The following is a 20,628-nucleotide window of genomic DNA, read 5'->3' as shown; positions in this document are numbered from 1 at the left end:
TAAGAGCACAAGGCAAACCAGCAGCCGATCAGTCACAGTTTAGTATTTATCCAATATTGGAGGACAGGGCCTTCTAACGTGCTCGTGAGCCAACCTTCTAATTGGTGCAAGTCACAAAATTACAAAAGTAATTAAGATGCAGCAAATGATATGCAACAGGGTACATCCAAGCTTGAAGTGTTCACTTGCCTTAGAGGGGTGGCCCAGCCCGGCCTCCTTTGGCCCCGGACGGCCACAGACGGCCCGCCCTCTGCCCGGGCTCAGCCCGGCGACGCCCGTGCGCGTCCCGCGACGCGGATGGAGCCTCTGTATTTGTAGCGCCTCCGGGCGCGGAACAAACCGGAAGGAGGTCCTGGCCGGTGCTAAGGCTGCCGGGAGCTGTAGTTCCCCCCCACTGCGGCCAGCGTTTTGCAAGTGGCGGCGAGGGGAACCAACAGCGTCAGCGTCCCTGTCGAGTGCCTGGTGGTCTAGCGGTAACGAAAGAGGTATGTCCCTCGCTCCACCGAGGGAGCCTCTGTATTTGTAGCGCCTCCGGGCGCGGAACAAGCCGGAAGGAGGTCCTGGCCGGTGCTAAGGCTGCCGGGAGCTGTAGTTCCCCCCCACTGCGGCCAGCGTTTTGCAAGTGGCGGCGAGGGGAACCAACAGCGTCAGCGTCCCGTCCCTGTCGAGTGCCTGGTGGTCTAGCGGTAACGAAAGAGGTATGTCCCCCGCTCCACCGAGGGAGCCTCTGTATTTGTAGCGCCTCCGGGCGCGGAACAAACCGGAAGGAGGTCCTGGCCGGTGCTAAGGCTGCCGGGAGCTGTAGTTCCCCCCCACTGCGGCCAGCGTTTTGCAAGTGGCGGCGAGGGGAACCAACAGCGTCAGCGTCCCGTCCCTGTCGAGTGCCTGGTGGTCTAGTGGTAACGAAAGAGGTATGATATGGAGGTCCCTTTAGCTGTTTTGAATGAAACTTATAAGTAGGTTTTGTGCCAAATTTAAGGGCTGAGGGGGTCGGTAAATTGCACTGATCTGGGTAAAAAGGGGAGGCCAGAGGCAGACCGGCCCAAATACTCCTGGCCATCGTGGCTGTGCGAGACGGAAATGACGCGTAACTCCTGCATCTCGCGTGATGGGTGACGGGAGACCACACACCAGAGAGAGGCTTGCCCTTCCCAACCCCAAGGGCCAGAGCATTGCACGAGCCTGGCAGGGGGTGAGCCCTTCCCAACCCAAGGGCCAGAGCATTGCAAGAGCCTGGCAGGGGGTGAGCCCCTCCCAACCCAAGGGCCAGAGCACTGCGAGAGCCTGGCAGGGGGTGAGCCCCTCCCAACCCAAGGGCCAGAGCATTGCAAGAGCCTGGCAGGGGGTGAGCCCTTCCCATCCCAAGGGCCAGAGCATTGCAAGAGCCTGGCAGGGGGTGAGCCATTCCCAACCCAAGGGCCAGAGCATTGCAAGAGCCTGGCAGGGGGTGAGCCCCTCCCAACCCAAGGGCCAGAGCACTGCAAGAGCCTGGCAGGGGGTGAGCCCCTCCCAACCCAAGGGCCAGAGCACTGCAAGAGCCTGGCAGGGGGTGAGCCCCTCCCTGCCCAAGGGCCAGAGCACTTCAAGAGCCTGGCAGGGGGTGAGCCCCTCCCAACCCAAGGGCCAGAGCACTGCAAGAGCCTGGCAAGGGGTGAGCCCCTCCCAACCCAAGGGCCAGAGCACTGCAAGAGCTTGGCAGGGGGTGAGCCCCTCCCAACCCAAGGGCCAGAGCACTGCAAGAGCCTGGCAGGGGGTGAGCCCCTCCCAACCCAAGGGCCAGAGCATTGCAAGAGCCTGGCAGGGGGTGAGCCATTCCCAACCCAAGGGCCAGAGCACTGCAAGAGCCTGGCAGGGGGTGAGCCCCTCCCTGCCCAAGGGCCAGAGCACTGCAAGAGCCTGGCAGGGGGTGAGCCCCTCCCAACCCAAGGGCCAGAGCACTGCAAGAGCCTGGCAGGGGGTGAGCCCCTCCCAACCCAAGGGCCAGAGCACTGCAAGAGCCTGGCAGGGGGTGAGCCCCTCCCTGCCCAAGGGCCAGAGCACTGCAAGAGCCTGGCAGGGGATGAGCCCCTCCCAACCCAAGGGCCAGAGAATTGCAAGAGCCTGGCAGGGGGTGAGCCCCTCCCAACCCAAGGGCCAGAGCACTGCAAGAGCCTGGCAGGGGGTGAGCCATTCCCAACCCAAGGGCCTGAGCATTGCAAGAGCCTGGCAGGGGGTGAGCCCCTCCCAACCCAAGGGCCAGAGCACTGCAAGAGCCTGGCAGGGGGTGAGCCCCTCCCTGCCCAAGGGCCAGAGCACTGCAAGAGCCTGGCAGGGGGTGAGCCCCTCCCAACCCAAGGGCCAGAGCACTGCAAGAGCCTGGCAGGGGGTGAGCCCCTCCCAACCCAAGGGCCAGAGCACTGCAAGAGCCTGGCAGGGGGTGAGCCATTCCCGAACCCAAGGGCCAGAGCACTGCAAGAGCCTGGCAGGGGGTGAGCCCCTCCCAACCCAAGGGCCAGAGCACTGCAAGAGCCTGGCAGGGGGTGAGCCATTCCCAACCCAAGGGCCAGAGCATTGCAAGAGCCTGGCAGGGGGTGAGCCCCTCCCAACCCAAGGGCCAGAGCACTGCAAGAGCCTGGCAGGGGGCGAGCCATTCCCAACCCAAGGGCCAGAGCATTGCAAGAGCCTGGCAGGGGGTGAGCCATTCCCAACCCAAGGGCCAGAGCACTGCAAGAGCCTGGCAGGGGGTGAGCCCCTCCCAACCCAAGGGCCAGAGCATTGCAAGAGCCTGGCAGGGGGTGAGCCCCTCCCAACCCAAGGGCCAGAGCACTGCAAGAGCCTGGCAGGGTGTGAGCCCCTCCCAACCCAAGGGCCAGAGCACTGCAAGAGCCTGGCAGGGGGCGAGCCATTCCCAACCCAAGGGCCAGAGCATTGCAAGAGCCTGGCAGGGGGTGAGCCATTCCCAACCCAAGGGCCAGAGCACTGCAAGAGCCTGGCAGGGGGTGAGCCCCTCCCAACCCAAGGGCCAGAGCATTGCAAGAGCCTGGCAGGGGGTGAGCCCCTCCCAACCCAAGGGCCAGAGCACTGCAAGAGCCTGGCAGGGGGTGAGCCCGCGGTGGTCCCGGGTCGTAATGTCTCTCTTCTCCAAGGCTATGGATCATTGTGCTGGAACAACATGAGCTAGGAAAGGAATGCGTTTAACACTTCCTGTTAACTGAGTGGCCTCTAGACACTAAGAACATATGATCAATTCTGAGGTGTAACATAGGCCCCCTGTGCTGAGAGCCCCATTTTGCCCAAGGCAAATGCATATCTGTGAGATATGGAAGACTCAGGGTCCCTCATCACATTCTCCTGGGGGACCCATCGTTTTGCCTTACGCCACTGGTCATGAATTCATTGACTGGAGGTTCGGAGAACGAGAGAAAGAAGGCTGTGTCTTTTTGCCTACCCAGCAGAGATTGCAGCGGACAGTGGAGCCAGATGAAGTAATTGGGGGTTGCAAAGGAGGAAGAGTGGAAACCACTTTACTCCTGCACCGTAGTCGGATTCGCCTTCTTGAGTGGCCAAGGCGATTTAGCTAGGCTGGGAAAATGGGCACACGCAGTAGCGCAATCAAAAATGCCTCTGCAGTCTGCAACATAATTTACAAACAAGCATTGGCATAGCCAATAGGTCTCGCTTTTGGGACCTTATTTAGTTATGCAGCACAATACCCTTGGTGCAACAACATTAACTTTTGCATGGTCAAACACTTATAAGGTCCCAAAGGCGAGTATGTATGTGGTGTGTAGTGGAATTATGTGGGTTGGATTACTTATTTGTGGAATTGTGTAGCGTGGAATTTCGTGTTGTGGAGTGGATTTGTGTAGTGGAATTATGTGGCATGGTATGATGTGGAAATATGTGGCATGGTGCGATGTGGAATTACGTGGTTAGTAATTATGTGGTATTGTGGTTATTGGAATTATGTGGAGTGGGATTGTGTGCTATGGAGTGTAATTATGTGGAATGGTATTTGTGTTGTGGAGTGATATGGAGTGGTATGGAGTGGAGTTTAATTATGTGGTGTGCTGTTGAATTTAGTGGCATGATGTAGAATTGTGTGTTGTGGATTGGATGCATCTGGAATTGTGTTGAGTTGAATTATGTGGTTTTGTGTGATTACCACTATTGCCTCAAACTCCTCTACTATGACAGTTAATGCAAATGAGAAATTAAACTTTCATCAAATGTTGGCATCTATGTTTAAGTAAAATTACCTGGTAATATAGGTTATAGGCTGCTGCAAAATATGGCTGGGTGGACCGTAAACCTGGTACATAACATCCAATAGCTCATTGCTGGAAGCAGCTGGTATATTTGTTGATATTCGTGCAACTCTTTTTCTGCTGGTGACAGGCGGTCGCTTCATGGGCAGCCCGCGACCCTAGGCCATTGCGGAGTTTGGGGGGGCAGGTGCAGGTGATGGTCGGCAAGTTTCCCGCATGCTCTGATTTCAGTGCAGAGACCCAGCATAGTCCTAGTGGAACAGCCATGGCTCTGCACACAAGAGGCATTTAAACCCCATGCTCTGACTTGTGACGTCAACTGAAGGCCTGGAAAGTTGAAGAACAGCGCCCAATAAGAGAGCGAACCCTGTCCAGAGCGTGGCCTCTGGCTCTAAGTCTGGCTGAAGAGTTTTTGCTGCCCAGCTGCATTGGAACCTTAGACATCGAAGAAGGACTGGATGTCAAGCAGTTGAATTTCTGATATTAAAAAGTGCACACATAGCTCTAATGCGATATCCTGACGAAAAAGATGCAAAAACATTTTAAAATACCTAACTGATAAAATCATTCACTTTGAAATCGCCATGAAGCTTAATTTTAAACCCATTTACAATTCTGATGTATTTACAAATTATGATATTCTAATATTAGCTGCTAAATGACGAGCCTCAAAATTGCTGGACCCATTGAGTTAGTGCCAACTATAGCATATAGAAGTTACATAGGCGCAGTCACTGCAATACAGACGGCGATGTGCTGAACGAGAGGTAAATACATTGGAAGCCAGGAGTTTGTAGACAGTGAACGTAAAACCATGCAATTAAAGGTTTCACACACATAAATATGTTGTAGCATGTGGCTTTTGCTTTTAGATAATGTATGACGTACTGCAGATGGGAGCATAGGCACATAATATGACAGTAGGCAATCTCGCAAAAGCAGAAGGATGTGGCGAAATGACCAGAGCTGCTGATCAAGAAACTAAGGAGCCATGTTAGAGTCACAACGTTGGCTCACCGTCTTGTAATTGTGGGCAAATTAGTTTAATCTTAATGCGCTTTTAATGCAACTAAAGGTTTTATAGACATAAATACGTTGCTGCATGTTGCTTTTTAATAATGTATGACATACTGTAGATGGGAGCATAGGCACACAATATGGCACTAGCAATTTCCCTAAAGCACAATGATGTGGCGCAATAACCAGAGCTGCGGAGCAAGAAGCTAGAGAACTATGCTAGAGTTATGGAGTTGGCTTACAGCCCAGTGAAATACAGTATGTAATGTTAAGACCATATCTGTAACCCCACATTGAGTGGTATACAGGCAGAGGGAAAAGAATTACGGGCAGATTTAGGAAAGGAACCTGCACTAAATTTAAACTATGTAAAATAAGGCCCATAGAGACGATTAACGGTGTTGTGGCAATTATTATTAAAGGCACACAGACTCCCAAAGTGGCCAAAATGCTGAGAGATAAATAGCAGCATCCATAAAGCGGTGCACGCTAATTAAGTCAACCAAAACATGACCCTCTCACCCTTGTCTGAAACTGGCACCTGAATGTAGTCACATATGGGGTAGTACAGTAGAGACTGTGGCGGCTTTCTTTTGAAAAGAGTCATTTTTAATAGATGACCTAAAAGATTAGTATGGGAGTAAAGATTGCTGTGCTAGGGCTGGGCGTGAAATGCATGGACCTGGGGGTGCAGAGTGTGCAGACCTGACCCTGGAGGTGGGCACAGCACTGGGAGCAGGGGCTCCGGACCATGCGTTCACTCCTCTCACAGGGGCTTGCAGCTGGGGGTGCCGAGTGTGCAGAACTGCCTCTGGAGGTGGGCACGGCAACGAAAGTAGGGGCTCCCGCTCCACGCCATGACTCCTCCGACAGGGGCTTGCAGCGAATCATGGTGGGAGTAAGCTCCGGGTGGATGCACTGTCGCAGAACATGTACCAAACATGCATCACTAGTACAAGCTTACACCTGCACACGCACAAACACAAGGTAACAGAACTTCTAGCACTCATGCACGCTCACCCCAACACAAAACTGGTACAAACATGTAGCACCAGTAGAAGCCTCCTAAACACAGTACCGCTACAGAAAATTTTGCACTTGTGCACGCTCTCATCAGCAGGTACAGAGCATGTAGCACCACTGCGAGCCTGCACACACACACACTCACACAAGCAGCCAATACAGAAAATGTAGCACAAGTGCACACTCTCACCTGCGGGTACAGAACATATAGCACCAGTGCAAGCTACCTCCCCCCACACACACACTCACACAAGCAACTAATACAGAAGATGTAGTGGCACACACCGGTGAATGGAACGTTTGAATGTGCATAACATGGAGCCCAGACTTCCTCTCACTATGGCGGTGACCCTTGGAAGCGTGATATAATATTGGAGCTGGGGGTGCAGAGTGTGCAGAACTGCCTCTGGAGGTGGGCACGGCACCGAAAGTAGGGGCTCCCGGTGTGCGCCTTGACTCCTCCGAGAGGGGCTTGCAGCGAATCATGGTGGGAGTAGGCTCCGGGTAGCCATGGATCCGAGGTCTGGAGAGAAGCAGCAGAGCTGTGTGTAAAGTGTGTTTGCGAGCAAGAGCGAGATGGAAGGGAGAGAGTGCTTGTAAAATATGAGCTTTTGCATGATTAACCTGGTAAGATTAGACCTAAATTGAAACAGAAACTACTAAATAAAAGTTTTTAAAAAACGTACTTTCCGTCACCCCTGTTCACGTCTTTTTTTAGAGTTGTCCACCAGCCATACCTTCACTCTAAGCACAGAAGTAGGCGCCTGCTTGTACATGAAGGGTGTGTCTGCAAGTGGCCGTTTTGAAAACAAGGGGGTATAGCATTGCTGTTTAGGAAGGCGGCATACAGCAGTGCTGCATGACATAAGCAGCACTCGTAAAGGAATCAAGCATTGGCCGTGCAACAAGCAAGTCGTGCGGCCGCGACCGGGAGTTGTGTGCGCGCACGCAAGCAAAAAGAAAACGTGCGGCCGCGACCAGGAGTAGTGTGCGCATGCGCAAGCAAAAAGAAAATTAAAAAAAACACGTGAGTGGTGCGCGCACGCGCTGGGAGAGCGAGAGGAAAGTCAGATGGCGCCTCTGCTCGTGCCTGTGCGCATAACCGCACACTCCATGCCACCGAAAAAGCTGTGGTTGGACTTTTAAAAGCCCACTCACTAAATGTGTCGCCAATCAGCGTATGCGCTGGCTCATGCGAGACCTAAAAATTGATGTCTTGTCACACACACCGTAACGTGTTCCATCCACACAAGGAAGCAGTTTTTTTAGTTCTGTTCAAATGTGGATCTCAATATCTATGTAAGTCTTCAGGATGTTTGTCTGTCTCCTGTTTTGGGTTCCTTTTTTGCTGACTGCAAAGCAACAAGATTGTTTTGTCACCTGATTTAGCATTTTATCCCATGCTCCAAGGAAGAGGTTTCTGCTGAGGTTTGGTGCTTTATTAGAAAATTTAACATAACTTAATTCTTTACAGTTTGTTTCTGATTTTTTGTAAGGGACAAAGCAGTTTGTGTATAAGGCTGCTAACGATTGAATGAAGACATATATATGAGATTTCATGTTGGAAATCCTTGTTGTTTTAATTTTAACTATGAAATGATCTATCTTGATGTAAGGTGAATGTTCAAAGGGTTGCACAAGAGTAGATGAATGCATGTAGGTGGAGTTCGTGGGGTGTGGGAGGGGATGATAAAAACATAGGGGCAGATTTACAAGTCCCTTGCGACACATTTACGCCGGCGTTGCATCACTTCTGTGACGCAGCGGCGGGGTAAACCATGCGCCATGTTGCGCCTTATTTACAACGTGACGCATCTAGAGAGATGCGTCACGTTGTAAAGCCCTGCGCTACATTAAACCTGCGTCAGGTTTAATGTATGCAGGGTGGGCGTTCCGTCGGAAAAAGCCTCAGAAAAGTGACGTAGTGAAATCTACAAGATTTCACTCAGTCACTTTTCCGACGCTGCTGCGTCAAAACCCTGCGCCTACCTGAAGCAGGCGTAAAGGCCTGACGCAGCATGTTAGGTATGGGCAGCTCCTGAGTATTGCTGGAGTTGCGTCGCGCTTGCGACACGACTCCAGTAATGCGCCGCCCTTACGCCGTCAGATGCGTCACGCATCTGTTTATCCTTGCAACACGATGCGCCGCATTGTAAATGCGGCGCATCTGTGGTGGCGCAAGGGTAAACTTGCGTGACGCATCTTACCTGGCGCATCCCTGCTGATATGCAGGGATGCGCCAGTCCTTGTAAATCTGTCTCATAATTTATTGATGCCTTCACACTCTTTGGCTTTTTGGTCATCTGAAGTAAAGGCACATGGCATGTATTTAAATAAGCAAAATAGATGTACATTTCATCATTTACTTTTTCACTAGTTGTCCCAAACACTGGATGCCATTTGAGACAGAGGTGCCATTGTTTTTATTTTAAAGAAATTAACTCTTTCACTCCTCGTTTGCAAGAAATGGCTATGGACTACAGTAAACAATAGTACATAAACATATAAAGAGAGAAATTTCACATGGTGCTCTGTTTCTTTATTTCAGTAGGTGGCTGGCTTATCCCTGGCCCTGGACCCCTTTGTCATTCTGGAAATACCCACCCTCAGTTTGGAGCACCTTTATCTCTCTCCTCATCCCATGGTTGTGAACGATACCCATCGCTGAGGAATCACCGCTCAAGTCCATACCCCAGTCCGTTCTTGCACAGAAATAATTCTCCGAGTACGTATCAATGTTTCCAAATATCAGAATCTCTGTACATCAAACTGCCTACTTTTCCGGGTTTATAAGGCATCTACTGTAGAGACTGGGTTATAGGAATTTGTATCCAGTGACCTTAAATAGTATTGTTAGAGCAAAGTTGACGTAACATCACTGGTTAGCAATGGGGCAGACTTCTTGTGGGATCACCACAGCACTTCCAAGCAGCAGGTAATACTGGAAGTGCCTCATAACTAATCTCACAGAACTGGTAACAGTGTGTGCTCAACCAAACACCCTTGGTCAATCTTCACTTAGTGAGCGATGTAATGAGGATCGAGATTAGATGAAGATGAGTGGGGGTTGTTCCAGTGGATCTTGATAGTCCTCTTTGGACAGAATGAGTTCTGCGTTTGGATGATGCCATCTGGAAGGGGCGGGCCAGAAAGTTCAAAGGTGAGCGCCATGTCCTCCAATGGGCTTCCCTCCATATTTCTTCCTTCTGCATTTAGACTGGCTGATCAGACGGAGCAGCAAAACCTAACGCTGCTGATGATGGGGGTAATGAATGGGGTGATCAATTATCAGAGGTATTCTGGTCAACCAACTTCCCATGAAGGAGTTTGGATTTTATTTTATACATTTTAGAGATGGTGATTAGTCTGACTTAGAAATAATCGGTCCTCGAGATTCTGTGTTCGAGGCATGTGGGCTGCTGAATTCATATCTGTGCATAGATCGCCACCTAGTGTTGGGTCCGGATGTTTGCACGTTGTTGTCCTGGAAGAGTCTTCGAAGTATCACGAGATAGGTGACTCCTCCCCTGGACCACAGTGCGCATGGGCATCCTCTCCATCCTCAGACTGTTTTTTTCCGCCATTGGGTTCGGATGTGCTTATCTTAGCTCAAGTTGGGAAACCTCAGTTTAAGACCAAAAGGCCTTTAGTTTTCGTCGGTCCTGTTCCCGTTCGGTATCGACTAGTTTCTTTACTACCTTCGAACCTTCTTCCAGCTTTTCGGATCCGTTTGGTCCGAACATCGAACTTCCGTCGACGATGGAATCGAGGACTCCATTCAAACGGTGTCCTTTATGCCACGCAAAATACCCACACATCGACGTCCACCCGGTATGCAACAAATGTCTCTCACCGGATCACGATGAGTCGAAATGTATGGCCTGTGCCCGATTCCGATCAAAGAAAACTCTCCGGAATCGACGGGCGGCGAGATTAGAAGCGCAGCAATCGGTGCCTGCCCCGGCCAACATCTTCAGCACCGAAGACGAGGACGCCGAGAGCGTGGAAGAAGTAGACTCCAGCCACGCTTCCGAACACGATTCCCGATCGGAAGACGACGATGAGGTGCTTTTTCAAAGGGAAGAAGTCATCGACGAGGTAGGAGACTACGATGAGGCCTTAGGGGCCGAAGAAGATAGCTCTAGCGAGGAGCCAGGCCCACCCGTCGATACGGAGGCCGACAAAGTGCGTCATCATAAGGCTCAGGTCGAGGGATCGCCTCCGGGCCTTAACCGAGATCAATCTCAAAGTTCTTCGGCCCCGCCTTCAGGCCCGGTCTCGAACATTCCGCACGAGCCATTATTAACGAAAACGACTGGATTCCCTTCAGCGATTCCGAAACCATTCGTCGCACCAGTTCCACCGAAACCAAAAGTGAAACTGGCTGTAATCGGCTCGAAGGCCTCGAAGCCCTCCACTCCTTCGACGCCAGCAAAGGCTGTCGGCCCCGAACGCAGTAAAAGGGATTTCGGCGCCGAACTCACTGCAGCGGATATCGGTGCCGAGCCAAAGAAGAAGGCCCTCGGTCCCCACAAAGCGCCTCGGCCTCCGGCACCAAAGCCGTCGGCCCCGACCACCAAAGTCAAAGTGGCCGCACCATCTGCGTCGACGTCGAAACCAGCGGCACACGCCAAGTCGTCGACTCCAGCGACCCCATGGCTCCAAAGCAGTCAACGCCTACCTCCAAGTTGCCGACCAGTTCCAAAGAGCCTTCTGCGTTCTCCGTGCAACAAGTCGCGGCATCGTTGCAACGCATCAGGGAACGGGCAGCCCTCCAATCCACGTCGGGCCCCGACACGCACAAAGCTCCGAAAGCACCCTCGGCGCCAACCAACATCACTTTTGGCTTGCCGCTGTCCACGGCGCCGAAGATGTTCGAGATCCGAACACTTGTCCGCCAGACACAGTCCCCGTCTACTGGACACACAGATTCTGAGCCTTTACTGCCACAATTCATCGACGCCAACACTGGTAAACTGATGCTCCGCAAGCGGAAAATCACGCCAGAGAGGGGATTGGACTCCTACAGAATACCTCTCAAGCACAAATTGCCAGCGGGGTCGGAACCAGTTCTTCATGAACGCTTACAACCCTCACATCAGCATCCCCAGTCCTTTTCTCCTACGCCTTCAGAGACAGACGCAGTGGAGGACTATATGGGAGATGATACCACCTACCCTGGGGATGTCGATCCTGATGAGCATCTGCAAGACCCAGATCAGGCATGGGATGACCCTACCGACCAGAGTACCGTGCCAGATACCCATGACACGCAGCTTTACAGCACAAAGACATCTCCCACAGAGGACACTGCTGCCTTCAATGCCCTCATAGAACGGGCTGCTGCCAATCATGGAGTAGAACTCCATTCTGACACTGTCGAAGAAGACTTCTTGGTGGACACTTTCGCCTCTTCCGAAAGAACTGTCAAAACTCTGCCCATGTTGAAAGGAGTTCTCAAACCTGCCAAAGACATTTTTAAGGAAACAACCAGGGCACGGGTGCTAAACCCCAGGATTGAGAAAAAATACAAGCCTGCACCCGGAGACCCTATGTACATTAGGGGTCAGTTACCTTTGGACTCTATGGTAGTGGCTAACGCTCGCAAACGAGCCCATTCGCAGACAACAGGGGATGCTCCTCCCCCAGACAAGGAGTCCAAAGTGCTGGAGACATCAGGCAAAAGGATTGCAGCGCAAGCAGCAAACATCTGGCGCATTGCCAACACACAGGCACTCCTGGCCCGTTATGATCGTTCCCACTACGACACACTAGAAACACTACTCCAACATTTGCCAGATGAATACAAAGAGGCAGCGGAGCTCCTCATCAGAGAGGGACAACTCCTAACCAATGCATCCATCAAGTGCGCCCTGGATGCTGCCGACACAGCGGCAAGGGCAATCAACACAAGCGTCATGTTAAGACGACACGCATGGTTGAGAATCTCAGGCTTCAAGCCGGAGATTCAGAACAACATCTTAAATCAACCAGTCAACCCTGACTACTTATTCGGCCCTGAGGTTGACACTACCCTCGTGAAAATTAAAAAAGACACTGCGAAATCAATGGGGGCTCTGCAGACGCAGCAGTTTCGTAGTGGCTCCTTTCGTCGCCCCGGGAATAGAGGAGCAGCTAGAGGCCAGGGGTCACAGCAGCAATACACTAAAGGGGGCACACAGAGTACCTACGATAAAACCAACAGAGGTGGATATCGTGGCTCCAGCACCAAGGGCAGAGGACGTGGTTACAGCAACACCAGGTCCTCACCCAAAAACAAACAGTGACGCCCTCTCCCTTCCCCCCGACCACATAACACCTGTCGGGGGGAGACTCCAGCGGTTCCTGTCCACGTGGAAAACCATCACCACAGACAGGTGGGTCAGGGACATTATCCGGCACGGTTACTGCCTCAAATTAACCTCCACTCCACCCAACATACCGCCAAAGCACCGTCCTATGTCCGTAGAGCACTTGGCATTATTGCAGCAGGAAGTGCTAAGTATGCTGCAAAAAGGTGCAATAGAGGTCGTGCCCACCGACCAGCAGGGGACAGGGGTGTACTCTCTGTACTTCTTAATCCCAAAAAAGGACGGGTCGCTCAGACCTATACTAGACCTGAGACCCCTCAACCAATACATTCTCTCAGAGCATTTCCATATGCTCACCCTACAGCAGGTTCTCCCGCTGCTCAGCCAGGGAGACTTCCTAGCCACACTAGACCTCAAAGATACGTATTTCCACATACCCATACACCCATCACACAGGAAATATCTCAGGTTCACTATTCAGGAACATCACTATCAATTCAAAGTTCTTCCCTTCGGAGTGACAACAGCACCCAGGGTTTTCACCAAGTGCCTAGCTACGGTGGCTGCACATCTACGGAGACAACACATTCACGCCTACCCTTACCTGGACGACTGGCTTGTTCAGGCAAAGTCAGCCCAGCAATGTGCCAGCCACATGTCCCTCACCATTCAACTTCTTCACAGTCTGGGATTCTCACTAAATTACCCAAAATCACATCTCCAACCCGCACACGTACGACAGTACCTGGGCGCAACCATAAACACTCTGGCAGCCACAGCTCAGCCAAATTTAGTGAGGATCAACAGCATGCAACTGCTGATCTCAAAGTTCAAACCTCAACACTCCCTTCCTGCGCGAGTGTTCATGCAGTTGATAGGCATGATGGCCTCCTGCATTTTCATAGTCCCGGACGCGAGAATACATATGCGCCCGCTTCAGGAGTGCTTGGCACGTCAATGGAATCAGGCTCAAGGACAGTTAAAAGACCTAGTGTTGGTGAGCGGTCGGGCATACAACTCTCTGCATTGGTGGAATCCACAAAATCTTTGCAAGGGCCGACCGTTCCAAGAGCCTGTTCCACAGATAATACTGACAGCGGACGCGTCTCTCCAGGGATGGGGAGCTCATGTACTCAATTACACAGTGCAGGGACTATGGTCAACCCAACAAAAGAAGATGCACATCAACGTTCTGGAACTGATGGCAATCTTCCTAGCCATGAAGGCATTCAAAGTACACTTGTGCAACAAGGTCGTGTTGATCCGAACGGACAACATGACTGCCATGTACTACATACAAAAGCAGGGAGGAACACACTCTCCACAGTTGTCTCATCTGGCTCAGAGCATGTGGAAGTGGGCCATTCAGAGGAACATATTCCTCATGGCGGAACACCTCCCCGGCAAGGACAACCAGATGGCGGATCTGCTCAGCAGACACAGCCACCAGATGCACGAGTGGGAACCACACCCATCAGTACTCCAACCGTACTTCCAACAGTGGGGTCATCCAGAGATAGACCTATTCGCCACAAACGAAAACGCAAAATGCCAAAGCTTTGCCGCCAGGTTCCCACATCCTCACTCACAGGGCAATGCGATAAGGATGAACTGGTCCGGCAGATTTGCGTACGCTTTTCCCCCAGCACCATTAATACCGCTAGTGGCACGCAAACTGCGACAACACTCTCTGACACTCATCCTAGTTGCTCCCACATGGGCGCGCCAACCATGGTACACCACCTTTCTAGAACTTTCCGTGGTGCCGCATCAGAGGCTGCGGATCAAACCCGCACTTTTAACGCAGAACCATGGCGAAATTCAGCACCCAGATCCGCAACAGCTGAACCTGGCAATCTGGCTCCTGAAGTCTTAGAGTTTGGCTACCTAAACCTGCCACCTGACTGTATGGATATCATCAAGGAGGCCAGAAGACCCACTACTAGAGCTTGCTATGCGGCTAAATGGAAAAGGTTTGTCATTTATTGTAACAACAATGACATTAACCCGCTGGACGCATCCATTCAAAACATCATCTGTTACCTCTTACACCTATACCGATGCAATCTGGCATACACCTCAATACGTAACCATTTAACCACAATAGCAGCCTATCTCCAAAACAGGCAGCACCTCTCTTTATTCAGAGTGCCGGCCATCAAAGCCTTCTTGGAGGGACTCAAACGAGTAATTCCCCCAAGACACCCACCAGCACCGGTGTGGAACCTCAATTTGGTCCTCACCAGACTGATGGGTCCACCCTTCGAACCTCTCCATTCATGTGAGATTCAATTCCTCACCTGGAAAGTAGCTTTCCTAGTGGCAATCACTTCGTTAAGAAGAGTTAGTGAACTCCAGGCACTAACCATTCAAGAGCCATTCATACAGGTTCACGCAAACAGGGTTGTACTACGTACCAACCCCAAATTCATGCCCAAGGTAATATCGCAGTTCCACATGAATCAAACTATTGAACTGCCTGTTTTCTTTCAAAATCCACAGCATGTCGCAGAGAGAATGCTCCATACACTAGATGTAAAGAGAGCCCTCATGTACTATATAGACAGAACTAAGGTCTTTAGGAAGACAAAACAACTTTTCGTTGCCTTTTCTCCACAACACAAGGGCAACGCCATTTCCAAAGCAGGTATAGCCAGATGGATCGTTAAATGTATTCAAATTTGCTATCAAAAAGCTAAACGCACATTAACGATTCCCCCACGAGCCCACTCAACACGAAAGTTAGGGGCGTCCATGGCTTTCCTGGGAAACATTCCTTTGCAGGAAATATGTAGAGCAGCCACATGGTCCACTATACATACATTTACCAAACACTACTGTGTAGATGTACACTCAAAACAGCAGGCAGCTGTAGGACAGGCTGTTCTCAAAACTCTTTTTCAGACTGCTGCAGCTGGCACGGGTAGCCGCCGCTAATAGGAGGTACTGCTATGTATTCTATGCACAGATATGAATTCAGCAGCCCACATGCCTCGAACTGAATATGCTACTTACAAGTATGCATCTGTTCTTGGCATGTAGGGCTGCTGACATTCACATTCATATCGCCCACCCTCCTCCCCGGCGCCTGTAGCAGCTGCAGCTCTCAGAATTACTGTATAGCATGGTCATCACTTACTACATCTACTCCATCACTGCCACAATGGCGAAAAACAATCTAAGGATGGAGAGGATGCCCATGCGCACTGTGGTCCAGGGGAGGAGTCACCTATCTCGTGACACTTCGAAGACTCTTCCAGGACAACAACGTGCAAACATCCGGACCCAACACTAGGCGGCGATCTATGCACAGATATGAATGTCAGCAGCCCTACATGCCAAGAACAGATGCATACTGGTAAGTAGCATATTCAATTTTCTAGAGTATCTGAAAATACTTTAGTGGTGTAGAAGTTTACTGTATTGTAGTGATCTACGCATAGAAACACTAGCTCAATCGTCTTAGTCATTTGGAGACCCTTGTATGCACTATCTCAGTAATAATCTAAAGGGATGCTCAAGTCAAAGCAGACTCCCAGCTTTACCCTGTGTGGGTGCTGTAGGAAGAAACGTAAGGCACGTTCTGTAGTGTGTTGACTAACCATGTCCTGTGGCTCAGAACTGTACAGGATGACCATCCTTCGGTGATAAAATAGATGTGCTTTAAGAAATTCAACATCTTGGTACCCATATACTGTTCTTGGTTGGTCTCTAGTCGTATGTGCGTAGATGAATGTTTGGCATACATTAGTAACGAGTGTTTGCTATAGAATCCCATCCACCAACTGGCGCCAGTAAATGTTAACAGCTAGAGAGCTGAATCTTGAGGGACTCTGCATGATCTGGGGTCGGATAAAGAGGTGGCAATGCCAGTTCTAACTTATTGATATCGGTCACGAATGACTGGATTCTCAAACCTGTGGGACTGAGCAATTCCAGGCAAACTGCAGTAATATCCCATGGTGGAATATGCTGTACGTAGTCTAGAGATGGTGCAAAAAAAGGAATACTGGCTGATCAATATCTAGTCATACAAGGGTGTTACATAATTGTTTTGTATAGAACTTATGAGCAAAAGTAATTTTCCTTTGGCAGTTTGAGTAAATACCATTGTACTTGTTGATGAACTTACTTGCACAACCCTACACAGAATTTCCCTAAATTCCCAGGAGATTTAGAAATCACTTTTTAAGTACCAAGGACAATGGCTGCTCCTGGCCATGAAACTTCTTCCCTTCCTGAAATGATGATGTGTGCCACCTTTCAACTGAAGTTCGAACACCATTGTGGTGCAATGGCACACAGTGGTTCTATTTGCCTACTAAAATGAGGAATTATCAAATAAAAAAATTTAAAAACCTACACGCTAATACTAATCATGTCCATCCATTTTTAAGCTCAATTCAAAAAATAGTTGCCATGTTTATGTAGCAACGCAGCCTTAATTTCCCCTTCACACGCTGCCTTGAAGATGGCATTACACTAGAATCCCAAAAGACACCATTGATGACCTCACCCATGACATCATGAAGGACATCAAGTGACTCGAGAATGTCTCACCTCACTCGGCCCATAGTATGCCGTTCACTGGTGCATATTCAGTTTAAGTCATAAGATGAGACGAAGTGTCTCCTTATTAAGGCAGGAAAGCAAATCAATAAATCTACACAGGTGGCCATTTATAACGGTAGCAGCCGCTTTCCTCCGCTCCACTGTATTCCATATTTTTGACCCGTTGTGTCTTTATGGTGCAAAATCCACTTTGGGTGAGGTTCTTAGCTGAAAATCGGATTCTTTCTTCTTTCACAATGAGAGCTTAATTGAACCTCATAGCTGCTCTGAATAAAATGTGTTACTGCTCACTTGGCAATCTTTCCACATAGTAAAATAAATTATTAATCACCTCGGCCCGCCGCAATATGCGGTCATCGGTTGTCCATCCAAAAGCATGGATAATTTCATGTCACTTCGGGTTCGAGTTATGTCTGAGACTGACTCCGGTTTAGAACACGATTCGGATTTAAAATCTGATGTATGTTCAGGGTGATATGTATTCGAATATATAGTTCAATAAAATGGATATGAATCGCAGCTAGCTAATAACATTAATGCTGATTGGTCGGATGGCTGGGTGGATGAGTGCATGAAAAAGTGGGTTGATGGATGGATGAGCGAATGCAAAGGTTTGAGTAGTTAACCTGATAAGAGGTGCATATATCAATTAATATATAAAACAAAAAATGATTCCTTCCTAATGAATAAAGAATTGATTCACATTCAGGTAGTCTGTAAGTAACGTTTTTTTGTTTTGATTTTCTTCTGGTCTAACTCAAACGCATACAAATGAAACACATGGATCTGAAGGTCAAGCAAGGCACAAACCTTGCAAAAGAATATCCCGGACTTTGGATTTCAAAATGTATTCTTTTTAACAAGGACTCGGAAGCACTGTCAGTGTTTCATCCATCTTTGTTTCTAGTACTATGCCCAAACAGTCTCTGATTTGAACAAAGGTTTTGGTTTGTTTTCTTACCCAGGACACAACACATTGGTCTGCGTTTCCCAGTGTCCACCAATTTTGGAAAAACAGCAGGTCTTTTAATGAGCTATCTCACTCAAAAACAAAAATTAAGTACAGTGCTCACACGATTGTTATCTTGCAGGATGTGTTTAAAAATAAAGGTATGTTATGTACGCTTTTGTGTAAATTGATGGAAGCATTAAAGTACTTGTGAAGTAAAATTTATTTATAAACAGTCATTTGAGTTCCTAAATTTGTTTTATCACATCTGTCAATGCCCTGTGTTTTTAGCCACTTTCCCTAACTTTAATATTGAAGAAAATTGAATTGACATGCCTTATTTAATTACCCAACATTTTGACACGTGAACATTAGATTTTTTTTACAGCAAGTTACACAGACAACTCGTCAGCCTGTCTGTCCATGCTTCCGTCCCATGACAACTGGTCCAGCCTGCAGATGCCAACACACAACAGTATGCTTCCCATGGGTCATGCCACTGGTGTGCCCAGCAGCTCTGGGTATGTATCAGATATTTTGTAGATCAGCTGACACTATTTTGCAGCCAGTTTCCACTGGTTCAGTGTATACAGAATCTTAAAGTACAATAACATGGCAAGTGCGCTAAATACATAATTTTGCGTAAACAAGTGCATATCCACAGTGTCAATTTTAAGCAATAGCAATAGCTGTAAAATTCTGGGGTAGAACAATACCATGGTGCAGTAGTTTTGGGAATTATGGGACTGAAAGACCTGCAGCAGAGGCTGCTACCGGACGGGAGTGGTACAGCGGGGAGGGGGACAACAAATGTTCTTTTTTTAAACCCACTTACCTGGCTGGCTGGTTGCTGCTCTCCTCCGTCCTCTTCATTTCCAGTATGGCAGCAGGAAGCACCCGGGCTCCCAGGCTCCCCACAGCCAATCAAAATGCTGCAATGCAGCATTGTGATTGATCTGAGTGCCGTGATTCGGCCTGTAATACAGCCTGGGTGGAGAACATGAGAAGTGCGCATGATGGTTTGGCCATCCCTAGAGGGCCGGTCACGGAGCCCAGCTCCGCACGCACATAACCAACTGAGCCACTGCAGTAGGAAAAATAAAATGATAATAACGCTGCATTATTATACGTTTTTTTTTCTTGAACTGCTTGGAGAGCTGTGGGGCGACGGTTTTCCAAGCAGCCGCTGCCTGTAATATGGAAAATGGAGTGAACAAAAAGCTACTAAATTATATAAAAAACAGCTCTGTAACTGATCCTCATGAATCTTTTTCTCTCTTGTCTTGTAGCCAGTATGCTAACTTGTGGTCGGTGAATAACAGCACTCTAACCCCTATCCCCGTATCTCAGTCCGGTGGGATGACAAGTGGATTGGGGACGCAGTTCTTACGAAGCTCTCCGTCGCACTACTCGCCTCTCTCGCATTCACTGCATGGTTCTTCCCAGGTGTCTCCTATGTATGATACTGGGTTGCAAACAGACCTTTCGGAAAACCAGTACGAAACATCTCTCCATGCACGGCTTGCATCTCCATGGACTCCTGTCTCGCCCCCTTTCGTCTCGCCCCCTTTCATCTAAAAGACTTCCGTTTAATGATAATGCGAGCATTGCACGCCTGTCCAGCGTTGCCTCGGAGCCAACATGTGTGCCAAATGAAAAACTGTAGCCGGCCAGGAATGACACGGAGCAGTGCAGAGTGAAGAGCATGGACTGTTTCCATCAACACAGCTTTAACTGCTCTTGTGTGTCATTCTAACATTGTCTTTGTGCACACATAATTTACTATACTATGTTTACTACACTACATTACTTTCATCATGAAAGTAGCATAATGCAGACGAAAAAAGAACTACACTTCTGAACACAACTGCATCTTTGGTCACAGGAGGAAGTCATGTATCAATGTTAAACCAAAAAAATCCCCCTTGCCAAGAACCATGGGATTATATATTAACACAATGGGGTGACCCTGTGTCCCTAGGAACCTGGGTATTTAACGTATAAAGAACAATGGTTCCCTTGGGTAGAAACAATGCGTATTGTAGTTAGTCGTAGTTACTTCAGCATAACATATAATACATTTCTGAAAGCAAAAACATTTCTTGAACAAAAGGGGAAAGAGGAACAAGAACACAGAGAAAGGATTTTCATGGATTTATGTATCAGAATTGATAATATTCGATAAACAGAAACACATTGCAGAATTTTATACTTCCAAATTCACAGTGATACAAAAAAATGTGAGATAGTGGTGCTCAGTGGTGATATAAATACATAGTGCAGTGAGGTGAGGGTGGGAGGATGTGGTTTGTTTTTGAAAGGCCAGATTCAAAATGCAGTAACAAGTAAGTTAAACAAATTAAATAGTTGGTAACAACTATGTCCTGCAATCTGTGCCACAATAGATCGTCGACGTTTCAACCCTATGGGCGCTTGGTGGAGTGTCACAAGCGGGTCTTCATCAGGACTGTGGAGGAGGAGGCCTATGGGAAGGAGTATTATACTAAAG

General features: G+C 49.2%; 1 protein-coding gene across 1 annotated transcript in view; it reads left to right on the top strand.

Moving 5' to 3' along the window:
- LOC146830215 (T-box transcription factor T-like) overlaps positions 1-20,027 on the top strand; it is an 83,689-nt gene extending 63,662 nt beyond the window's left edge. Inside the window, exons 6-8 of the mRNA XM_085604034.1 lie at positions 8,836-9,012; positions 18,508-18,640; positions 19,409-20,027. Of these exons, the coding sequence (XP_085460160.1) occupies positions 8,836-9,012; positions 18,508-18,640; positions 19,409-19,697 (599 nt within the window). The 3' untranslated portion in view covers positions 19,698-20,027. The remainder of the gene's footprint in view (positions 1-8,835; positions 9,013-18,507; positions 18,641-19,408) is intronic.
- The last annotated feature ends 601 nt before the right edge of the window (positions 20,028-20,628 follow it).

This window comes from Triturus cristatus, chromosome 5_1, assembly GCF_964204655.1.
Source record: "Triturus cristatus chromosome 5_1, aTriCri1.1, whole genome shotgun sequence".
NCBI classification, from domain to species: Eukaryota; Metazoa; Chordata; class Amphibia; order Caudata; family Salamandridae; genus Triturus; species Triturus cristatus.
The sequence above is the reverse complement of the archived record's forward strand: the minus strand, read 5'-3'. Positions and strand labels throughout refer to the sequence as shown.